At 42.5% G+C, this 21,009-nt stretch overlaps 1 protein-coding gene across 1 annotated transcript in view; it reads right to left on the bottom strand.

The window, feature by feature from the left end:
- ADCY1 (adenylate cyclase 1) overlaps positions 1–21,009 on the bottom strand; it is an 854,652-nt gene that overhangs the window by 371,504 nt on the left and 462,139 nt on the right. Inside the window, exon 10 of the mRNA XM_053467783.1 lies at positions 5,449–5,546. Within this exon, the coding sequence (XP_053323758.1) occupies positions 5,449–5,546 (98 nt within the window). The remainder of the gene's footprint in view (positions 1–5,448; positions 5,547–21,009) is intronic.

Genomic DNA, 21,009 nt, shown 5'->3' with positions numbered 1-21,009 from the left:
GCCTTTCCATTATCATTTGCTTGTTTGTGTCTCATTTCTCTTTTCTCCCTGTCTCCCTTTTTTCTCTCCATTACATGCAAACAAGGTCAACAATGATTACCTACCCAGAATCCCTTGTTGGTGTGGCAGCACCATGAGAGAGGGGAAAAGAACAAGCCTTCTGGTGTCTGGTGTTTGGTGTAGATTAGTGTTTAGCAATGCTTCTACTACCCCCTTAATTTTAAGTGGAAGGGTTTTCCATCACCTTTACCCACAATAATTTTTGTAATTGGTATTCCTTGTGCTCCCCAACCCTCAAGTATTAAGCAAGTATCACAACCTCATGCTGACGATTCCCATTAAGGACGAAACCGCTGTCCATGAGTGGTGATCTGGCTACTGCACCTCTTTCCCGAGTTTTGTTTAAAGGCTGTCTTGTACAGCGGGCATTTACTTTCAAGGGATCCATTTATAAAGTGGATATAGAGGCAAAGGGTGATCATTGTTGACCTTGTTTGCATGTGCCTACCCAGAATCCCTTGCGGTTGTGGCAGCACCATGAGATTTCTGAGGGAAAAAACAAGCCTTCTAGCTTGTCTGGTGTTTGTAGATTAGTGTTTAGCAATGCCCACCATAACTGTTATTATATATATATATATATACCAATAACGTTTTTAATATCCCTCTCCTCTTTTAGCAAATAAGCAAATTATAACCATCACATCAACATCTTGCAAGAGTTGATTTAGGATAAGAACCCATTGTAATACTACTGATTTGATATAGGATCAGTTTGCATACATGGAATAGCATGTTCATGTCACAATTCATTTTTCAGCTCATAAAAGTAAACTCACTGGGATATGTTTCTAATTTTGCAGCCTAGCATGTTGACTAATGAGTTGTGATTTTCAGGATATTTGTGAATTTCAATGATATTCTAGTGTATTTAAGACTCCAACTGTACCGGCCTTATGAGAATTTACATTACATTTTTACATTCATTTTTTTAACAATTAATATTCTCTACTGTTTAATTTATACTGTTTAATTCTCTCATATTTTTTCTACTAAATTTTGGCTCAATTTCCTGGAATTGTTCAATTATGGTGTCTGTCAGGTATCTCTGACTGCTCTAAGGCCATTTTAGTTTATACATTGCACAAATCAAGAGCTGCAAACAATAGGGAGTGTCCACAAGTTTTGCTTTCAGCATCTAGATAATATTTAATCAATGTGACATAATGTCAGGTGAATTAAAATGTTTTGCTGTAATGAATGTGAGAATATATAGCAGAGATGGTTTGTAGCACATCTGGTGCTGCTCATGCTTTATCCATTGACCTTTCAACAGGTATCAGGGGAACACCAGGAGGTTTCTGGCACTGCTGATGCCTTCTTCATAGTATTAGCTGGCTACAGTTAGTGGGTAGCTTCTCTGTGTCCCAGAGTAAATGTGCTCCTCTGGGGAAAAGTCTTGCAAACAGGGCCGGACTGGCCCACCGGGATACCGGGAAATTTCCCGGTGGGCCGGAAGGTCCGTGGGCTGGGCGGCCATGAAGACAGCCGCTGAGCTGCCCCCCAGGCTGCCCGAAATTTAATCAAAGCGGCCGCTGGGTGCTGATGCGGCCGGCCGGCATCAGCACCCAGCAGCCGTGTGCGATGGCCGTCTAGTGATGGGAGCAGTGTGAGGGGTGAAAGCTCCGCCCCCTCGCACTGACCTTTCACCCCTCACGTTGCTCCATCACTATGCGGCCGTCAGATTGCTGGGAATGTAATCTGAACGGCCGATGCGTGCTGATGCCGCCGGCCACCTCAGCTTTAATACTTTTTTTTTACTTTATATGGCGAGCCGATCCAGCTTACCATATAAATAAAAAAAAAAGTGTTAAAGTAGCTCCGGCCGGCGGCATCAGCACGCACCGGCCGTTTAGATTACATTCCCAGCAGTCTGATGGCTGCATAGTGATGGGAGCAGCGTGAGGTGGAAGCTCCGCCCCCTCGCGCTCAGACTGCTGCAGCACCGGATGTCAGGTCAGTGGCATCCTGGCTGTCAGCATAGAGGAGAACAGGTGTGCAGCTACCAGGAAGTCAAGAGAAGTAGAAGGTGAGTAAAATAATGTATTTTTTGTACTGTGTGTTTTTTGTATTTGTTAAAAACAAAAAAATCGGCATGTGTGTGAATGTAAGTGTGTCCCCCTATATGCCCCTCTGCCTCCAGAAATGCCTTATACCCCCCTATATGCCACTCTGTCCCATGATATGCCTTTTAACCCCCTATATGCCAGAGTTGCATATAGGGGTATAAGGCATTTCTGGATGCAGAGTGACATATAGGGGGTCAAAAGGCATATCTGGAGGCAGAGTGGCATAAAGGGGGTTAAAAGGTATATCATGGGGCAGAGGAGCATATAGGAGGGTATAAAGCATATCGGGGAGGCAGAGTGGCATATAGGGGGCATAAGGCTTTTCTGGAGGCAGAGTGCCCCATGATATGCCTTTTAACCCCCTTCATGCCACTCTGCCTCCAGAAATGCCTTATACCCCCTATATGCCACTCTGTCCCATGATATGCCTTTTAACCCCCTATATGCCAGAGTGGCATATAGGGGTATAAGGCATTTCTGGATGCAGAGTGACATATAGGGGGTCAACGGCATATCTGGAGGCAGAGTGGCATAAAGGGAGTTAAAAGGGATGTCATGGGGCAGAGGGGCATATAGGGGGTTAGAAGGCATATCATGGGACAGAGTGGCATATAGTAGGGTTGAGGCATATCAGGGAGGTAGAGTGGCATATAGGGGGGGTATAAGGCTTTTCTGGAGGCAGAGTGCCCCATGATATGCCTTTTCACCCCCTTTATGCCACTCTGCCTCCAGAAATGCCTTATACCCCCCCTATATGCCACTCTGTCCCATGATATGCCTTTTAACCCCCTATATGCCAGAGTGGCATATAGGGGTATAAGGCATTTCTGGATGCAGAGTGACATATAGGGGGTCAACTGCATATCTGGAGGCAGAGTGGCATAAAGGGAGTTAAAAGGGATGTCATGGGGCAGAGGGGCATATAGGAGGGTATAAAGCATATTGGGGAGGCAGAGTGGCATATAGGGGGCATAAGGCTTTTCTGGAGGCAGAGTGCCCCATGATATGCCTTTTAACCCCCTTTATGCCACTCTGCCTCCAGAAATGCCTTATAACCCCCTATATGCCACTATGTCCCATGATATGCCTTTTAACACCCTATATGGCAGAGTGGCACATAGGGGGTTAGAAGGCATATCATGGGACAGAGTGGCATATAGGGTATAAGGCATTTCTGGATGCAGAGTGACATATAGGGGGTCAAAAGGCATATCTGGAGGTGGAGTGGCAAAAAGGGGGTTAAAGGCATATCACGGGGCAGAGGGGCATATAGGAGGGTTGAGGCATATCAGGGAGGCAGAGTGGCATATGGGGGGTATAAGGCATTTCTGGAGGCAGAGTGACATAGGGAGTAAAAGGCATTTCTGGAGGCAGAGTGGCATATAGGGGATTAAAAGGCATATTATGGGGCAGAGGGGCATATAGGAGGGTATAAAGCATATCAGGGAGGCAGAGTGACATATAGGGGGCATAAGGCTTTTCTGGAGGCAGAGTGCCCCATGATATGCCTTTTAACCCCCTTCATGCTACTCTGCCTCCATGAATGCCTTATACCCACTATATGCCACTCTGTCCCATGATATGCCTTTTAACCCCCTATATGGCAGAGTGGCATATAGGGGGTTAGAAGGCATATCATGGGACAGAGTGGCATATAGGGGGTATAAGGCATTTCTGGAGGCAGAGTGGCATATAGGGGGTTAGAAGGCATATCAGGGGGCAGAGTGGCAAGCCTGGGGGCAGAGGTGCATAACTCGGGGGTAGGTTGTCAAATGAAAGGAAATAAAAACCAAACATGTCTCAATCATAGCTTTTATTAAATATGGAAAAAAATAGTCTACATGAATTAACAAAGAAATAAAAGTTTCTTACCAGAATATCGTGAAGAATAATGTGATCAGTGTTTTGTTCCACTGAATAAAATGGAACTCTTTCATCTAAAAATGTTCGCAGTAGTAAATGTTTTGATCCCATTATGTGTAATGTATTTCATTTATTAGGGCCTTTTAACACTTTTGCTTTCTGGCATTTTAATACAAATAATGAGATAAAAATAATGGCACATAGTGTGACTCGGGTGTGTATAAGGGGTGCGTGTGGGTATAAGAGCTTCACCGTGAGATAAACTATATGGGGCTGGTCTCCAAATTTTTCCAGGGCTGCTTTTCAGTCCCAGTCTGGCCCTGCTTGCAAACAATATTTTAACACAAGTCAGGACGTAAAAGAATGGGTGACTCTTTGTTGGTGGAAAACAAAGGGTTTTTAAGGAGCTGACAAAGGTGACTCTGGGTAAACATGCAGTATGTGAATATGTATATTTGTTGTTATCCATGGACAATCAGGGGTCAAACGTGACAGATGAGTGTCACTTCAAAGTGGCCAACAGATTTAAACCTGGACAGGTGAGACAGGATGACCAATGAAAAAGGTGTCTACTATTTGAATGGGTGAATGTATGTGGTCAAATAGGCACCAGGAAGACTCGTAGGGGTACAGGAGACAATTACTGGGTGTGTGACACAACTGCCAACAGGTTTACATTAATACATTATAACAGTGACAAAATACAATAACATACATTATTAATACAATGGCAGGCATATATCAATAGAAACATTACATTAACAGGACTGGGTGGTGTTACAACAGTCTAAAGGCTGATAGATTCTAATGTGTTGTGGGAGACAGTATGATATAGATTTGGTTTAGGTGTCCAGATTACATTATTCCATATATTAATAAATATACAGCTCTTGACATGTTGAAAAGTGCAATGCTTTAAAACTAAAAACCACTAAAGAGCTCCTAATCACTGAGCCATGGATCTAAATGACAATAGAAGGGTTTCAATAAACATGAAAATCAAGTTGATTTTTATATAATAATGAAAATCATGTCTAATTATATTTTAATGAAACTTGGTTTGATTTATCTAGCTTTAGTTAATATTGAACCGTTACTTATTTTTTGAAAAGACTAATTCATTTGAGACAAACTTTTTTTTAAAAAAAGAATAAGACAAAATGTATTTTAAAATTGAGGTGTACACATAACAATTGCATTACAGGAGGCATTGTCTTATTCAATAATCTACTTGAAAGGATATTTGGGGATTATTAAACTTCTGTAAATTGAGTTGTTAATTTAAAAAATAAATTCTTTAAAAGAAAGGATTCTTATGTGAATATTTGCATGTAGGGAGGAGCATTAAATTAATCAGCACATCTGCACACAGAAAAATGTTCTGTATTTCCTGATTATGACTAAAGTTCACCTGGATCATTGAATTAATCCCAATATACACAGTGGAAACATTTCTTACCGTGGAAAAATTAGTAGATAAACAAGTCCACATAAGGCCACTAAAATTAAGGAAAGGGCAACTGCATTGGTGAAGTATTCATCGTGAATATTGTGATACTGCCAAAAACAAGAAAAAGAAGACAAAATGAGACACTTACTAATACCATTGTGTACGGCTATAATTAGTTTTTTTTAAGAACATAGAATGTTTGAGATATTAGTATAATAGACCATAAACTCATTTGTTGCATAGATTTCAATTATTGTATCATAACAAGGTCTCTAGAGACATTTTATAAAACCTGTATGGATCATTTCCAGTTTTATTGTATTTTAAAAGCATAGATACGAATCACGTGGCCTCTCAAGTCCTCCTATTTTTGTCCTACTGTGAAAACCTAGCTCATGTCTATCCCATACAGCCCTTTAGTTGGAGGGCTGTTCCACATATCTGCTGTCCTTTCTGTGAATGAGTACCCTAATTTTTCATTTTTTTCTTATCTTTTTCTTTATTCAAATGACCATGTAATAGAGCCTTCCAGAATATATTATGCAGACAACACAATGTACGGAAAGGAAAGTGCCACCATACACCTGTGTGTCATTTCTTGTTGACAGGTAAGAAATTATTGGGATATTTTTGCCACTATTAACTAAATAGATTTTAACTTGGCAGCATGTCATCTCCATAGACAAACATTGGCAGAAGAATGTGGGGTTTCATACCCTAATGAGGAGCCATATTTACCATATGCTAATTCAGACATGATTCCCTTTTTCCATCGACAATATAACCGCACAAACTATTGTCATGGTCCGTTCTCCAGACCCCGACACAGCGACTCACCGGAGTACCCGCTGCTCGCGGGTCCCGGGTCCAGCACGGCAACTCCGGTCGGAAGGACCTCTGCATCCCTCTGCATCCCTCGTCTCCTCTGCATCCCTCGTGATAGCAGCAGAGGGCGCTCAACTTTATGCATCCCGCTCAGAAACGGCGGGGAACGCGTTTCAATGACGTCATGCAGAGGGGCGTGGTGTTCTTCAGGCGGCAAGTTCAAAACCGAGCACTGAGCTATGCTCAGTGCTCAGTTGTTGTGCTACCTATCCATATCTTGTGCTTCCCTGTGATCCCTGTGTACCAGACCCAGCTATTCCTTGACTCTGCTTGTATGCTCACTGATTACCTGTGTACCAGGCCCAGCTATTCCCTGACGCTGCTTATGTTCACCGTGATTACTAGACTTGTGCATTCGTCTTCGGGCGAACTTGGAAACGAACACGAAGAGTGCGTTTTCGTGTTCGTTCCAAAGACACGCCGAAGAGAAGACGGCGGCGGTAAAACGTAGACGAAGACACACACCACGAAGATCTTCGTGATTGTCTTCGTCTTTGTCTACCATTCTTCCCCCCCTCTTCTAACTTACCTTGTCTTCGCGGCATCGCGGCAGTTCCCGGAAGTGGAAATCCGCAGGTTCGCCGTCACGGGTTACAGGGCAGTGCGAATGAGCCTATTGGTCGCCTACAGGGACCTCCTCTGGCATCAACCAATTGGTTGATGCCAGAGGAAGACCCTGCAGGTGACCAATAGGCTCACTCGCACGGTCTTTGTAACCCCTGACAGCGAACCTATGGATTTCCACTCCCGTTAACCCCTTCGATGCTGCGTTATCTAACACAGCATCGAAGGGGTTAACGGGAGCGGAAATCCATAGGTTAAAGGGCCGTGCAAGCGACCAATAGGCTCACTTGCACGGCCCCTTAACCCTTTAAAAAACAAAGTTAACCCCTAACTAATTGAACAGGGAGGGAGACCAGTGGGATCTGCCGGGTAAGTTGCAGCATTGAGGTTTTAAAACCCCAATGCTGCGACTTACCCTGCCGATGCCACTGATCTCCCTCCCTGTTCAATTAGTTAAATGTCCGTACGAGCGACTTTATTGTTCGCTCGTACGGACATTTAATTAATTGAACAGGGAGGGAGACCAGTGGGATGTGCCGGGTAAGTTGCAGCATTGGGGTTTTAAAACCCCAATGCTGCAATTTACCCTGCCGATGCCACTGATCTCCCTCCCTGTTCAATTAGTTAAATGTCCGTACGAGCGACTTTATTGTTCGCTCGTGCGGACATTTAATTAATTGAACAGGGAGGGAGACCAGTGGGATGTGCCGGGTAAGTTGCAGCATTGGGGTTTTAAAACCCCAATGCTGCAATTTACCCTGCCGATGCCACTGATCTCCCTCCCTGTTCAATTAGTTAAATGTCCGTACGAGCGACTTTATTGTTCGCTCGTACGGACATTTAATTAATTGAACAGGGAAGGAGACCAGTGGGATGTGCCGGGTAAGTTGCAGCATTGGGGTTTTAAAAGTCTGCACGAGCGACCAACAGAGTCGCTCGTGCAGACTTTTAAAACCCCAATGCTGCAACTTACCCGGCACATCCCACTGGTCTCCCTGTTCTATCAGTTAAATGTCCGTACGAGCGACTTTATTGGTCCCTCGTACGGACATTTAACTGATAGAACAGGGAGACCAGTGGGATGTGCCGGGTAAGTTACAGCACCAGGAGCCTAAAAGTCTGTACGAGCGACCAACAGAGTCGCTCGTACAGACTTTTAAAATCCCAATGCTGCAACTTACCCGGCAGATCCCACTGGTCTCCCTGTTCTATCAGTTAATAAATGATAGAACAGGGAGACCAGCGGGATCTGCCGGACAATTACGGCACCAGGAGTTTAACAGTCTGTACGAGCGACCCTATTGGTCGCCAGCAGGGGGCTCGTCTGCCATCAACCAATGGCAGATGAGCCCCCTGCTGACGACCAATAGAGTTGCTCATACGGACATTTAAACTCCTGGCGCCAGAGCGGCTTTAACCCCGTTTTAACCCCTTAACCGGGGAAAACGAAGAAAACCCGAACACGAAGAATGTCCGCGAATATTCGCCCGAAGAGAAGACAGGACCAGGCGAATATTCGCGGAATACGAAGTTTTTTTTTTTGCCGAAGACGAGCACGAAGACGAACACGAAGAGCCCCCTGGTGCCCAAGTCTAGTGATTACCTGTGTACCAGACCCGGCTATTCCCTGACGCTGCTTATGCTTACCGTGATTCCTGTGTACCTGACCTGGCTTGCTACCGACTCCGCTTTTTGGGCCTTGCCTTCTTCATACCTCACTCTGGTTTCTGTGTCCTGCATACCGGACTCCGCTATATTTACCTACTCCTGCCATGCCCCTGACAACTATATATTGACCAAAAGGGCATTCTTTGTAAAACATGTGTATTCCAACATTCAGTATAAAACATATTTAAAAAAAACTAGATTTTCCAAAGTAAGGATTCACTAGTTAGTTAAATCAAGAAAAAAAAATTGAAAATACCTAATTTGTGTAGAATTTCCATACATTTCTGACAATTATAGGGGCAAATATTAGAAGGTGTACATTGCTGTTTCAAACCTGTTTTTTGTATTTACTATGCTGGGTCTATAACAAGAATATCATACAAAAAGCTATAAAGGTATATCATGTTTGGAAAGAAGACCCTTTTCACTAGGAGCATTTACTTTTCAGGCAATCACTGCCAAAATTAACCATAATAATGGTTTCCTGTGCTTTTTTTCACTTTTGTGTTGCTTGTGATTTTTTTGCACAGGTTATGCGTTATAGCATCCAAAAAGAAAGAAATCCAGCCAAACGTCTAGATTATATAAATGACCCACATGCATAGGTTTTCTTTGGATTTATGGAAACTACAGGCCAAAATTCAGAATGCGCCCACTACCATTTCCGAACCTGAAATTTTAATTTTTTTTTTCACATTTGTAACTATTTAGCCACATTTCAAAATACTGCATACTGCATTTGGACACTTATCATGCAGCCATTCGGCGCCAATTTTGCACCAACCCTTTTATTGAAATAAAGACACATTGACCGAGGGATGGAGTTTGAATTGGTTTATTGTAAACCTGTGACAAATATAGATTAAAATAATATCAAGATATCAATAATTGGTTCTTGCTTTTTTAACAACACAGAATAAACTGGAAAGTTGAGAGGAGTGAGGAGAAGGTTTATCAGTAAGCAATGTGTCTATGCCCTCACCTTTAGAAACACAGAGGCTGTCTTCCCCAGCGCCTGCTCCTTACCCACTGAAATGCAAAAATGTGAATAAAAAAAATTCATAAGACCTAACCTATTCAACTGCTTGCTGATGGAAAAAAAGAGAGTCAAGACCCTCACAACACTTAAATAAATAGCTTAAATAACCTGTCCTAAAGCTCCATCCCCTACCTGTCCAAACTTGCCCCCACCTTTGCTCCTCTAAATAACAGAAATGCCTCTCTACACTGGTCAGGTTATGCACAGTACATATGGTTCATAATATTTCCACCAAGCCCTTTGCCGAAGCAAAGACACAGACGAATGGATTTTGAATTGGTCGCACTACTTATAGTAAATCTGCAACAAATCTAAATTTAAAACACAAGTAAACGACTCATCATGGCTATTCTGCCAAATACCACTGACAGCATTCTTACCAACATGGTGAGTAAGAACAGTTCCCCTTCATTTGGCTCAAGGGCCACGACTAGGTGGGGTTAGTCCCCCACCCCCAAATGACAGACCTAACCATAAAAAAATAGCCCTCACTTAACAAAACCAATGCACCAGACCAAGTGTAGCTGTCCTTTGCTCCCAGTGCCAGGCCAGCTTGACGACCCTCCAGATCATTTCCCCCGATATGTATTAATAGGATGTGAAACCAACGAAATTTAGATGGGGCGCAGGTACATATAAAAGGGAAAAAATAATAATACAATATAGTGTAGATGATTTGTTCAATGTGCAACTTAAGTAATATAATGCACTCACAAATTAAAGAAGTGAATCCAACCCATCAATAGGACTGTATATAATCTTTAATGTTCTTCTTGAGAAAATCTAAAAAACAAACTTCAATGGTGCAGTATTCCAAAATCAAATGTAGAGAAATGGAAAAAAATGCACTCACAATTGTATATGCACTACAGGTGCATATATAGGCGTAGAAAGTCCACCAGAATGTGGGGTATATCGAACTCCAATTGAAAATCGACGCGTTTCACCCGTAGGCTTCTTCAGGAAAATCAATTGAAGAATATGTCCGTAAAAATTCAATATAAAATCAGCAGTCCGTAAGTGTTTTCGTCTTCTTCATCTGTTCTTTTATATCCACTTCCGCATATCGCCGTTTGTTGACCTTTCCCCTTTGATGTCATCACGTTTTTTCAATGTTGTCATCACGTTTGTTTGTCTTCTCATTCATTAATAAAGTTTATGTAAAGCAAAAACGGAAGACCATTTCGCCTGTATCCGGGGAGATCTTTGAACTCCATTTATCAGTCGCCAGTGGACTCGGTCTCGGAAAAATCATGGATATGTTAGAAACGGATTCAAAGAATATATTAAAAACGGACTAAAAGAATATAAAAGGAAGAAACGAAGGTCGAAATGGAAGATAAGCCGGAGAGAGAACGAAGAGCGAACGGAGAAAGAACAAGCGTGCCCGCCCTATATGTTAATTGTGTATGTATTGTATCGTGCGATTCAAGTGTATGCAAATCAAGACTGAAAATAATGTGACTGGTAATATCTTTTACCGAGAGAAATATATTATTTTAATTAAACCAAAAACGATATATTATTTCTGCTTCGTATTAAATAAAAACATATGTATTTATTCCGTAAGTGATTCTCATATGGGTGTGTTATATTATATTCCTTTGTGTAACGTGCATATTTTTAAATGAATGTATTTTAGCTGTGTCCACAATAAATTAATTAACCAGTGGTGTATCTATCATTATCTCAGGTGCATGTGTAGTGAGTGAACGGATGGATAAATGTTTATGCGTTAATAAACAAATGATAAGTGATGCGTGTCTGTGTGTGCAGTGTATTCATGAATGAATGTATATCCATTATATCCTTAAATGAATGAATTCGTCGTTCTAAAATAATTAAATAATAAGCAAGTGATTTTCATTTTTACGTGTAAAGTGAATGTGTGTGTGTGTGGATGTGTGCGGTGTCTAAATGAATAAATATATATTCCTAATGCCCCTTAATTAAATCAGTAATTTGCATTAACTGTATGTGTGTGTTCATTCAATATCTAAGATAGCTTAAATAATTTAAAAAGTTTAAAACATCTAAAAGGAGTTAATCCACTCTTATATTGTACAGTTATATGATAAGATGAAATTGTTGACTGCCTGTTGGTATATGTAAGTGGAATTGGTGTATATAAAAAACAGTGCCAAAATAGCACTGAAAAATAATAATAGTGACTCTAAAATAATGACTCTAAAAAAATAGTGACTCTAAAAAAATAGTATTTTTCATATTTTTCAAATCTTATCATATAACTGTACAATATAAGAGTGGATTAACTCCTTTTAGATGTTTTAAACTTTTTAAATTATTTAAGCTATCTTAGATATTGAATGAACACACACATACAGTTAATGCAAATTACTGATTTAATTAAGGGGCATTAGGAATATATATTTATTCATTTAGACACCGCACACATCCACACACACACACATTCACTTTACACGTAAAAATGAAAATCACTTGCTTATTATTTAATTATTTTAGAACGACGAATTCATTCATTTAAGGATATAATGGATATACATTCATTCATGAATACACTGCACACACAGACACGCATCACTTATCATTTGTTTATTAACGCATAAACATTTATCCATCCGTTCACTCACTACACATGCACCTGAGATAATGATAGATACACCACTGGTTAATTAATTTATTGTGGACACAGCTAAAATACATTCATTTAAAAATATGCACGTTACACAAAGGAATATAATATAACACACCCATATGAGAATCACTTACGGAATAAATACATATGTTTTTATTTAATACGAAGCAGAAATAATATATCGTTTTTGGTTTAATTAAAATAATATATTTCTCTCGGTAAAAGATATTACCAGTCACATTATTTTCAGTCTTGATTTGCATACACTTGAATCGCACGATACAATACATACACAATTAACATATAGGGCGGGCACGCTTGTTCTTTCTCCGTTCGCTCTTCGTTCTCTCTCCGGCTTATCTTCCATTTCGACCTTCGTTTCTTCCTTTTATATTCTTTTAGTCCGTTTTTAATATATTCTTTGAATCCGTTTCTAACATATCCATGATTTTTCCGAGACCGAGTCCACTGGCGACTGATAAATGGAGTTCAAAGATCTCCCCGGATACAGGCGAAATGGTCTTCCGTTTTTGCTTTACATAAACTTTATTAATGAATGAGAAGACAAACAAACGTGATGACAACATTGAAAAAACGTGATGACATCAAAGGGGAAAGGTCAACAAACGGCGATATGCGGAAGTGGATATAAAAGAACAGATGAAGAAGACGAAAACACTTACGGACTGCTGATTTTATATTGAATTTTTACGGACATATTCTTCAATTGATTTTCCTGAAGAAGCCTACGGGTGAAACGCGTCGATTTTCAATTGGAGTTCGATATACCCCACATTCTGGTGGACTTTCTACGCCTATATATGCACCTGTAGTGCATATACAATTGTGAGTGCATTTTTTTCCATTTCTCTACATTTGATTTTGGAATACTGCACCATTGAAGTTTGTTTTTTAGATTTTCTCAAGAAGAACATTAAAGATTATATACAGTCCTATTGATGGGTTGGATTCACTTCTTTAATTTGTGAGTGCATTATATTACTTAAGTTGCACATTGAACAAATCATCTACACTATATTGTATTATTATTTTTTCCCTTTTATATGTACCTGCGCCCCATCTAAATTTCGTTGGTTTCATATTTTAACACTTGGAGGAGAGTGTTGTTTGGGTGCTGCGGTCCAAATCAGGGAAGTATCACTTTTTATTTTACTGTTCACCATAAGAGCACGTATTTTTGGTTTTATTTTTCACGGTGTTATTTATTTAATAGGATGTGAGCCTATCAAGGACAGAACAATGGACAGCCTCCTTGAAGACCTGCTGACAAAGCAGACCCCTAAAACATCTGACCTTAGATACAGAATGCTGTTGGTAAATAAACAATCTTAGTTGCCAGCCTTGTGGATGAGCTGTGAGTGGTCAAGTGGCCCAATAAACAAAAGAATGGCCAAGAAGCCACATAAATTATATGGAGACACCTGTAACAATTGAAATAAAAACAATTCTGGTCAATTCTGCACCAGCAGATCTCATCATAATACAAAACCCCCTAAAACGTATTCCCTTCCGTCTCATTTTCAGTTTATTTATTATTCAAACCCTTTCAACAATCCTTGACTGCCTGTGCTGCAAAAAAAACATTCTTGAGGCAATAAAATGCAACATAAAATACGCCAAATTGTGATGATACTGATGTTCCTGAACCATTCGCCTGTTCCTGTGTTCGGTGCGAGCGAATATTCGTTTATATTCTTCCTGGTTTTTTTTCTTACGGGGTTAACATGTACCAGCAGCAGCTTTCGTGCCAGGATTTTAAAGGTCCCTACGAGCCAGGAGCCTCCTCTACCATCAACCAACGAAGTGCAGCAGCTCTTCATTAATTGATGTCAGACGAGCCCCCTGCCGGTGACCAATCGAGTCGCTCGTATGGACTTGCTCCAGGAGTTAAAGGTCTGTAAGAATGACCAATAGAGTAGCTCGTACAGACCTTTAACTGCTGGCGGCATTTTTTTCGGCGCCAGGATTTTAAAAGTCCATAAGAGTGATTCTATTGGTCGCTGGCAGGGGCCTTCTCTAGCATCAACCAATTGATTCCTTGCAAGATCCTACGAATTTCCGCTCCCGTTAACCCCTGTGATGCTGTGTAGACAAGGTAGGCTAGAAGGGGAAGGGACCAGGGAGATTAGTTGGGGGATACTAACAAAGACAAACACAAAGATTCTTTGTGTTGTGCATCTTCGTGTACGTTTTGTGGCCACCATGTTAGTTTCTTCGGTATTTGGGCTGAACAACGAAAACACACCCTTCGTGTTTGTTTTCATGTTCGCCCGAGTACGAATGCACAAGTGTAAGATCAACCCACACTTAACCGTGACCAGTTGTCCAATCCTATCCAGCACTTCCCCTCCTTCCATATCTGCCTCCAGTGCTATTGCTTGAAACCACTCCAACTGTCTGAGAGAAAGAGCAACGGCACAACCGACGCCCTGGCACATACACACCCTGCTCCCACACAAAACTGGCAAAGAGGAAGCAGTATTATTATGGATTGCATTGACTATACTCATATAATCGCACAAGGAGGACATATCTGCCTTATAACTTGCACTCCCAGACCTCAACTGCTATGACAATCGAAAATAACTCCAAAAATGTTGTGTTTTGGTAACGGCTGCCCTTACCCATGTTTTTTCATCACTAAAACAGGATCTTTAAAATAATACTCCATACCAGATACAACAGAATACATCAATCCAGTTCCGCTCTTAGAAACTGCATCATGCAACCACAATGACAATGACCATTATTTTGCTCCAAAAATTCCACCCAAATATGATTCATGGTCCAAATCCAAACGGATATAGTGGTAAGGGTACCTCACACCTGAAGTCACCATGGCCAATAAACTACTAAACACCCTGCCCATTGCCATTACCCTACTGGTGAATGCAAGTTTACCTAGCAGAGATTGCAATTTAGTTGCCTTCTTTGCAGACCTTACCTATGAAAGTAAACCTCGCATTTCATCCAACTTATCTAACAGAATGCAAAAATCCATAAAAATCGTAACACCTCCACCAGACCTACCATCTTCTCAGAGGCCAATAGGACTGACCTTAGGCAAGTGAGGCATGCAGCTCTTTACATAAAACATGCCTGGCTTCTTTTTTGACCTCCCAGGTGAGTCATTGATGTGCTCTTGGAGGAATTTTGGTAGGTCATCCCCTCCTGGAAAGGTTCATCACTGTTCCAAGTTCTTTCCATTTGTAGATTATGGCTCTAACCATGGTTCACTTGAATCCTAGGGTCTTGAAAATGGCTTTGTCACCCTTTTCAGATTGATAAATGTCAATGACTTTATTTCTTATCTCTTCTTGAATTTCTCATCATGTGCTGCTTTTTGAGACCCTTTAGCCTAATTTACTTTGCAAGATGGGTCCTGTAATCCTCTCCTCTGATGTTCCTTCTGTCATCCTTGGGGACTTCAACATCCCAGTTGACACCCCTTTGAGTCCTATGGCTTTGTAATTATCAAGAGCTTCCTCTATCCTCTGGAATGCCATTCCCCGTCCTATCCATCCTTCGATCCTTCAAAAAATCCCACTTCTTTAAGGACGCTTACAACATTGCACATTAACATCCTCCCATATTCCTTTAGCTCACCATTCATAGCCCCCCTCCTGCAATAATTATACTAGTGTGTCTGGTCCATCCCTAACAATGGCATTTTTACCAATTGTGTAATAAACCCTAACTCCCTCTAGATTACATGCTATTTGTTATGTCCTGTCTACCCATTGTACATCGCTGCAGAATTTAATGGTGCTATATAAAGCAATAAATAATATATAATTGATAGATTAAACAGGGCTGGCAGTAATCTGCGTGTGTGTCTACAATGAACCCATTTAGCAATTACATTTGGTTAACTGGTTCATTTGGTAACTAAGGGAAAAGTAAAAGGCGTTGCCTGAATTAGGAAGTTTATTTAAACTAGACTTGGGAGCCAGCCAACTCTTCGTGTTCGTCTTCGTGGGGGAAAAAGTCTTCAAATTCCACGAATATTCACCCGTTCCTGTGTTCGGTTCGGACCATGGTCTCCCCAGGCCAAGTTGCGCCGTCAGGAGTTAAATGGCTGTGCGAGTTAGCCTATTGGTTGATGCCAGAGGAGGCCCCTGCAGGCGACCAATAGAGTCGCTTGCACGAACCTTTAACTTTAACTGATGGGGAACTTGGCGTGTCTCCCGCCTGCAAAAGTTAAAGGTCTTAAACTCCTGATGGCGAACCTACGGATTTCCACTCCCACTATCTACACAGCATCGCAGGGGTTAACGGAAGTGGAAATCTGTAAGTTCGCCGTCAGGAGTTAAAGAGCCATAAGAACGACTCTATTAGTCGCTGGCAGGGCCCCTGCAGGCGACCAAAAGAGTCGATCACATGGCCCTTTAACTCCTGACGTGGAACTTGGCCTGGTGAGACCATTGGTCTCCCCGCTCCAAGAGTTTAAGGTCTGTACGAGCGACTCTATTGGTCGCTGGCAGGGAGCTCCTCTGCCCTTGGTTGATGGCAGATGAGCCCCCTGTCGGTGACCAATAGAGTAGCTCGTACAGACTTTAAAATCCTGATGCCGCAACTTGGCTCCAAGAGTTAAAGGTCTTTATGGACAACAAATAGAGTCGCTCGTACGACCCTTTAACTCTTGGAGCGGAGAGACCATGGGCTCCCCACGCCAAGTTGCGCTGTCAGGACTTAAAGGGCCGTGCAAGTAAGCCTATTGGTCCCCTGCATGGGCCTTCTCTGCCAGAGGAGGCCCCTGCAGGTGACCAATAGAGTCGCTAGCACGGCCCATTAACTCCTGACAGGGAACTTGGCCTGTCTCCTCCCTCCAAGTTCAATTCCTGACGTCAAACCTACAGATTTCTGCTCCTGTTTTCAACCAGTTGGTTGATGCCCGAGGAGGCCCCTGCAGGTGACCAATAGACTCACTCGCACGGCCCTTTAACTCCTGACGGTGAACCTATGAATTTTCACTCCTGTTAACCCCTGCGATGCTGCGTAGATAAGGTAGGCTAGATGGGGAAGGGACCAGGGAGATTAGAAAACGAACTCAAAGTTGTGTGTCTTCGTCTTCATATACGTTTTGTCACAGCCATGTTCATATGTCCGTTATTTGGGCTGAACAATGAAAACGCAACCTTCGTGTTCATTTTCATGTTTGCCCAAATATGAATGCACAAGTCTAATTTTATGTTGCCCTCCTAAGATGTTCCATTATTCTGCCAGTAATTGCAGTAAGCATGAATGTAAAACATTCTGAACACAGATCTCAGTTTACGGAAAAAGGCATCACTCCTCTGTAGTTGATTCTCACAGATATCTTTATTATTGGTTATTGTAGGTTACTGCTTTTTAGCTCCCTTCCATCTCCCTCACTCCTAAGTCTTTCATTGTTATTTGGCTTCCTTTTCTTTCAGAGTTTCTCATGCAGTCTGTTAGTTTTTCTCAACCTTGTCCCTTTCTTAACCCACAGAGCTTGCCTGTCCTGGCTGTTATGCTACAAAACCTGCCACTGTGTTACCCAGCTTCTTCATATTCTGGAAGTATTAATGTCACAGACACAGGGCTGCAGACTTTAACCCTCATTTAGATTTGTTTTCTCCCTGTTGTACCTTCCCCAAAAGGAGTATTATCACCCCCCTTGTTCTCCCTGACCTTTCAGGATTATCAATTTTCCCTGTTTGTCCCATTGGTTCCCTACTTTGCTTGCCCTGCGCCTGACTGGGTCTTAGCTGTGATTTTCCCTGGAACCGGTTAGCAGCTAGGACCTGCAGAAATGCCCACTGACTTTTGATGTTGGATACTTGGTGGGGTACAGCAGGGGTGGTTACAGAAAGGCTACCCACCGTGGAACCCTGGTTTCTATTATCATCCTCAGCATGGTTCAAGAGCCGCGGCTATGTTTCCTCTGCCGGTTGCATCACAGACTGTCCCAGGAAGCTTTCAACAGCTGCCGCTCGGGCCCTGCCCATGGATCAGGGCCATGGTCTCCCTAGGCCAAGTTGTGCTGTTGTCAGGGTCCGCGGCGAGCCAGAGAGAGTACCCGCCGATAGTTTTGCCTTATCTTCTAAACCTTCCCGTAGCTCCTGGAAGATAGTCTGCATACTGTGTTCCTCACCTCGTTCCTATCAGCTTGACATAATAACTGAGCCCAAAATGGAACCTGCAGGATTGGCATACACGATTGCTGCCCTTACCCAACAATTGTCTAATTTTCAACACATGCTGCAGGAGATCCAGGCTGAACAACATCATCTGCGACAACAGGTACACCACCTTCAAATGCAACAAAACGTCTCTACTGACCAAGCACCTGCTGTTCCACCCGCTGCCACCTCACCTGTTATGGAAGGTGCGTCAGCTTTAGAACCTCAGGTTCCTTTACCTGAACGTTTCGCTGGGGATCGGAGCAAGTACCGTACGTTCATAACCTCCTGTGAGATCCTGTTTCGCCTGAGACCTCGAACCTATTCTACAGACTATATTAAAGTTCACACAGTCATCTCCTTGCTCTCGGGAGAACCCCAACTCTGGGCACATCATCTACTGCATAGCAACAACAGTTTATTGGACTCTTGGTGATCCTTTCAGGAGGTATTAGACTCTCTCTATGAAGATCCCTACAGGGTCTCCTCTGCGGCAACCACCCTACGTACCCTAAAACAAGGCCTGCGTTCCGTGGAGGAATATGTCACAGAATTCGGGCGCCTGGCTCTGGAGTCTAATTGGAATGAGCCAGCCCTTCATGACCAATTTCTCTGGGGCTTGTCTGAGGCCGTCAAAGACGAACTTTCACGAACTTCGATTCCTTCATCTTTAGAGGAATTCATACGCCTGGTAACGCAGATCGACAGGAGACTACTTGAAAGACGGTCTGAATGCCAGACCTCCAGCTCCAGCTGGACTCCAGCAAGTAATCCACAAAGAACCCCAGCAACTTCTTCCAATGAAGAAACTATGCAAATAGGTATTGTACAAGGCCCGCTCTCAACTGAAGAGAGACAGCGTCGTAAAACTTTGAATCTATGCATGTACTGTGGCAAAGCAGGCCACCGGTATCAAAAATGTAGAGCCTGTGCCCACTATAACCAGGGTAAGGATCCTACTCCTCTACTACACACGCTTTCCAGAAGACGCCCCTGCTTGTCTCCTCACCTGTCTGTTTCTGTCTCATTGCAGTGGACTAAAGATTCCACACACTTTTCAGCTATGGTGGACTCAGGAGCAAGCGGGAATTTCATTGATTGTGACACACTGCACGCCCTGAGGATTCCCTCATGTCTTAAGAAGAACCCGGTGGCTATTCAACTGGTGGACGGAAGCCCCCTTAAGACTGGTCCTATTACTAGGGAAACCGTTCCACTAACTCTTATAATAGGGAATGGCCATATTGAAACCATCTGGTTTGATGTCGTTCCCTCTCCTGTATCACCTCTCATTTTAGGCCTACCATGGCTTAGAAGACACAATCCCCTCATCAATTGGGAGACAGGAGTACTGCAGTTTTCGTCTTCCTTCTGTACTATCAACTGCCTCAAGCCTGAATCCCTCTGTCTCACTCAGACCATCTCGCTCTGGGAGATTCCTCCTCCTTACAGTCAATTCAGAGATGTCTTAGAAAAGAAAAGTGCGGACAAGTTACCCCCTTCCAGACCTTATGATTGTCCTATTGACCTCCTACCTGGTGCCGCTATTCCCTTTGGTCCGTTTATCCCCTCTCCAAACCTGAACTCACCACCCTTAAGGACTATATTAAAGAGAATTTGGCCAAATGATTCATTCGGCCTTCTACTTCTCCTGCTGGGGCCAGTATCTTCTTCGTTCATAAGAAGGATGGGGGCTGAGGCCTTGTATTGATTGCTGTGAACTGAATAATTTTACAATTAAGAACCGTTAACCATTACCACTTATCCCAGAGCCACTTGAACATGTCCGATCTGCTAAGATCTTCACCAAACTTGACCTGCGTGGAGCTTATAATCTGGTTAGAATCCGTAGTGGCAACGAGTGGAAAACAGCTTTTCGATGTCGATATGGACATTTTGAATACCTCGTCATGCCATTTGGCTTATGTAATGCTTCAGCCACTTTCCAGCATTTTGTTAATGAGGTGTTTCATGATATCCTAGACCACTTCGTCATCGTGTATCTGGATGATATTTTAATTTTTTCCTCAACCTTGGAAGAACATCGCGTGCATGTAAGTCAAGTGCTAGAACGTCTAAGAAAAAACAATCTGTACGTCAAGCTTGAAAAATGTTTATTCGAAGTACAAAGAGTAGAATTTCTGGGATATATCCTATCCCCAACTAGCACTGAAATGGATCCTAAGAAAGTGACAGCTATTCTCAACTGGCCCACACCTGTAGATCATAAAGCAGTACAGCGGTTCGTCGGTTTTGCTAACTTTTACCGTAAATTTATACATGATTTTTCCAAAATAATTCAACCCATTACTAACCTTACCTCTAAGAAAAAAAGATTCCTGTGGACTGAGGAGGCTGTTACCTCCTCCGTCGTCCCGCGGGTCCAGCCCCCTGCTCGTTCCGTTGGCGGGAACCACCGCCAGGTCCGGTCCACGGATAGACGAGCGTCCCCGCAGAGATCAATGGATCCTGATGCGGCGCGCACCTCAACTCATAAATATTCATAAATATCTTAAATATTTAAAGTGACATTTATCTTTTTGCCTCCTCCCCCTAATTAGGTGGGTAGGAGGATCCTGATATTGAGAGGGATATTTAAACCCTCAGTAAGCACTTCACCTTTGCCGGGC

This window comes from Spea bombifrons, chromosome 5, assembly GCF_027358695.1.
Source record: "Spea bombifrons isolate aSpeBom1 chromosome 5, aSpeBom1.2.pri, whole genome shotgun sequence".
NCBI lineage: Eukaryota > Metazoa > Chordata > Amphibia > Anura > Pelobatidae > Spea > Spea bombifrons.
Note: the sequence above shows the minus strand (reverse complement) of the source record. Positions and strands in the feature narration are given on the sequence as shown.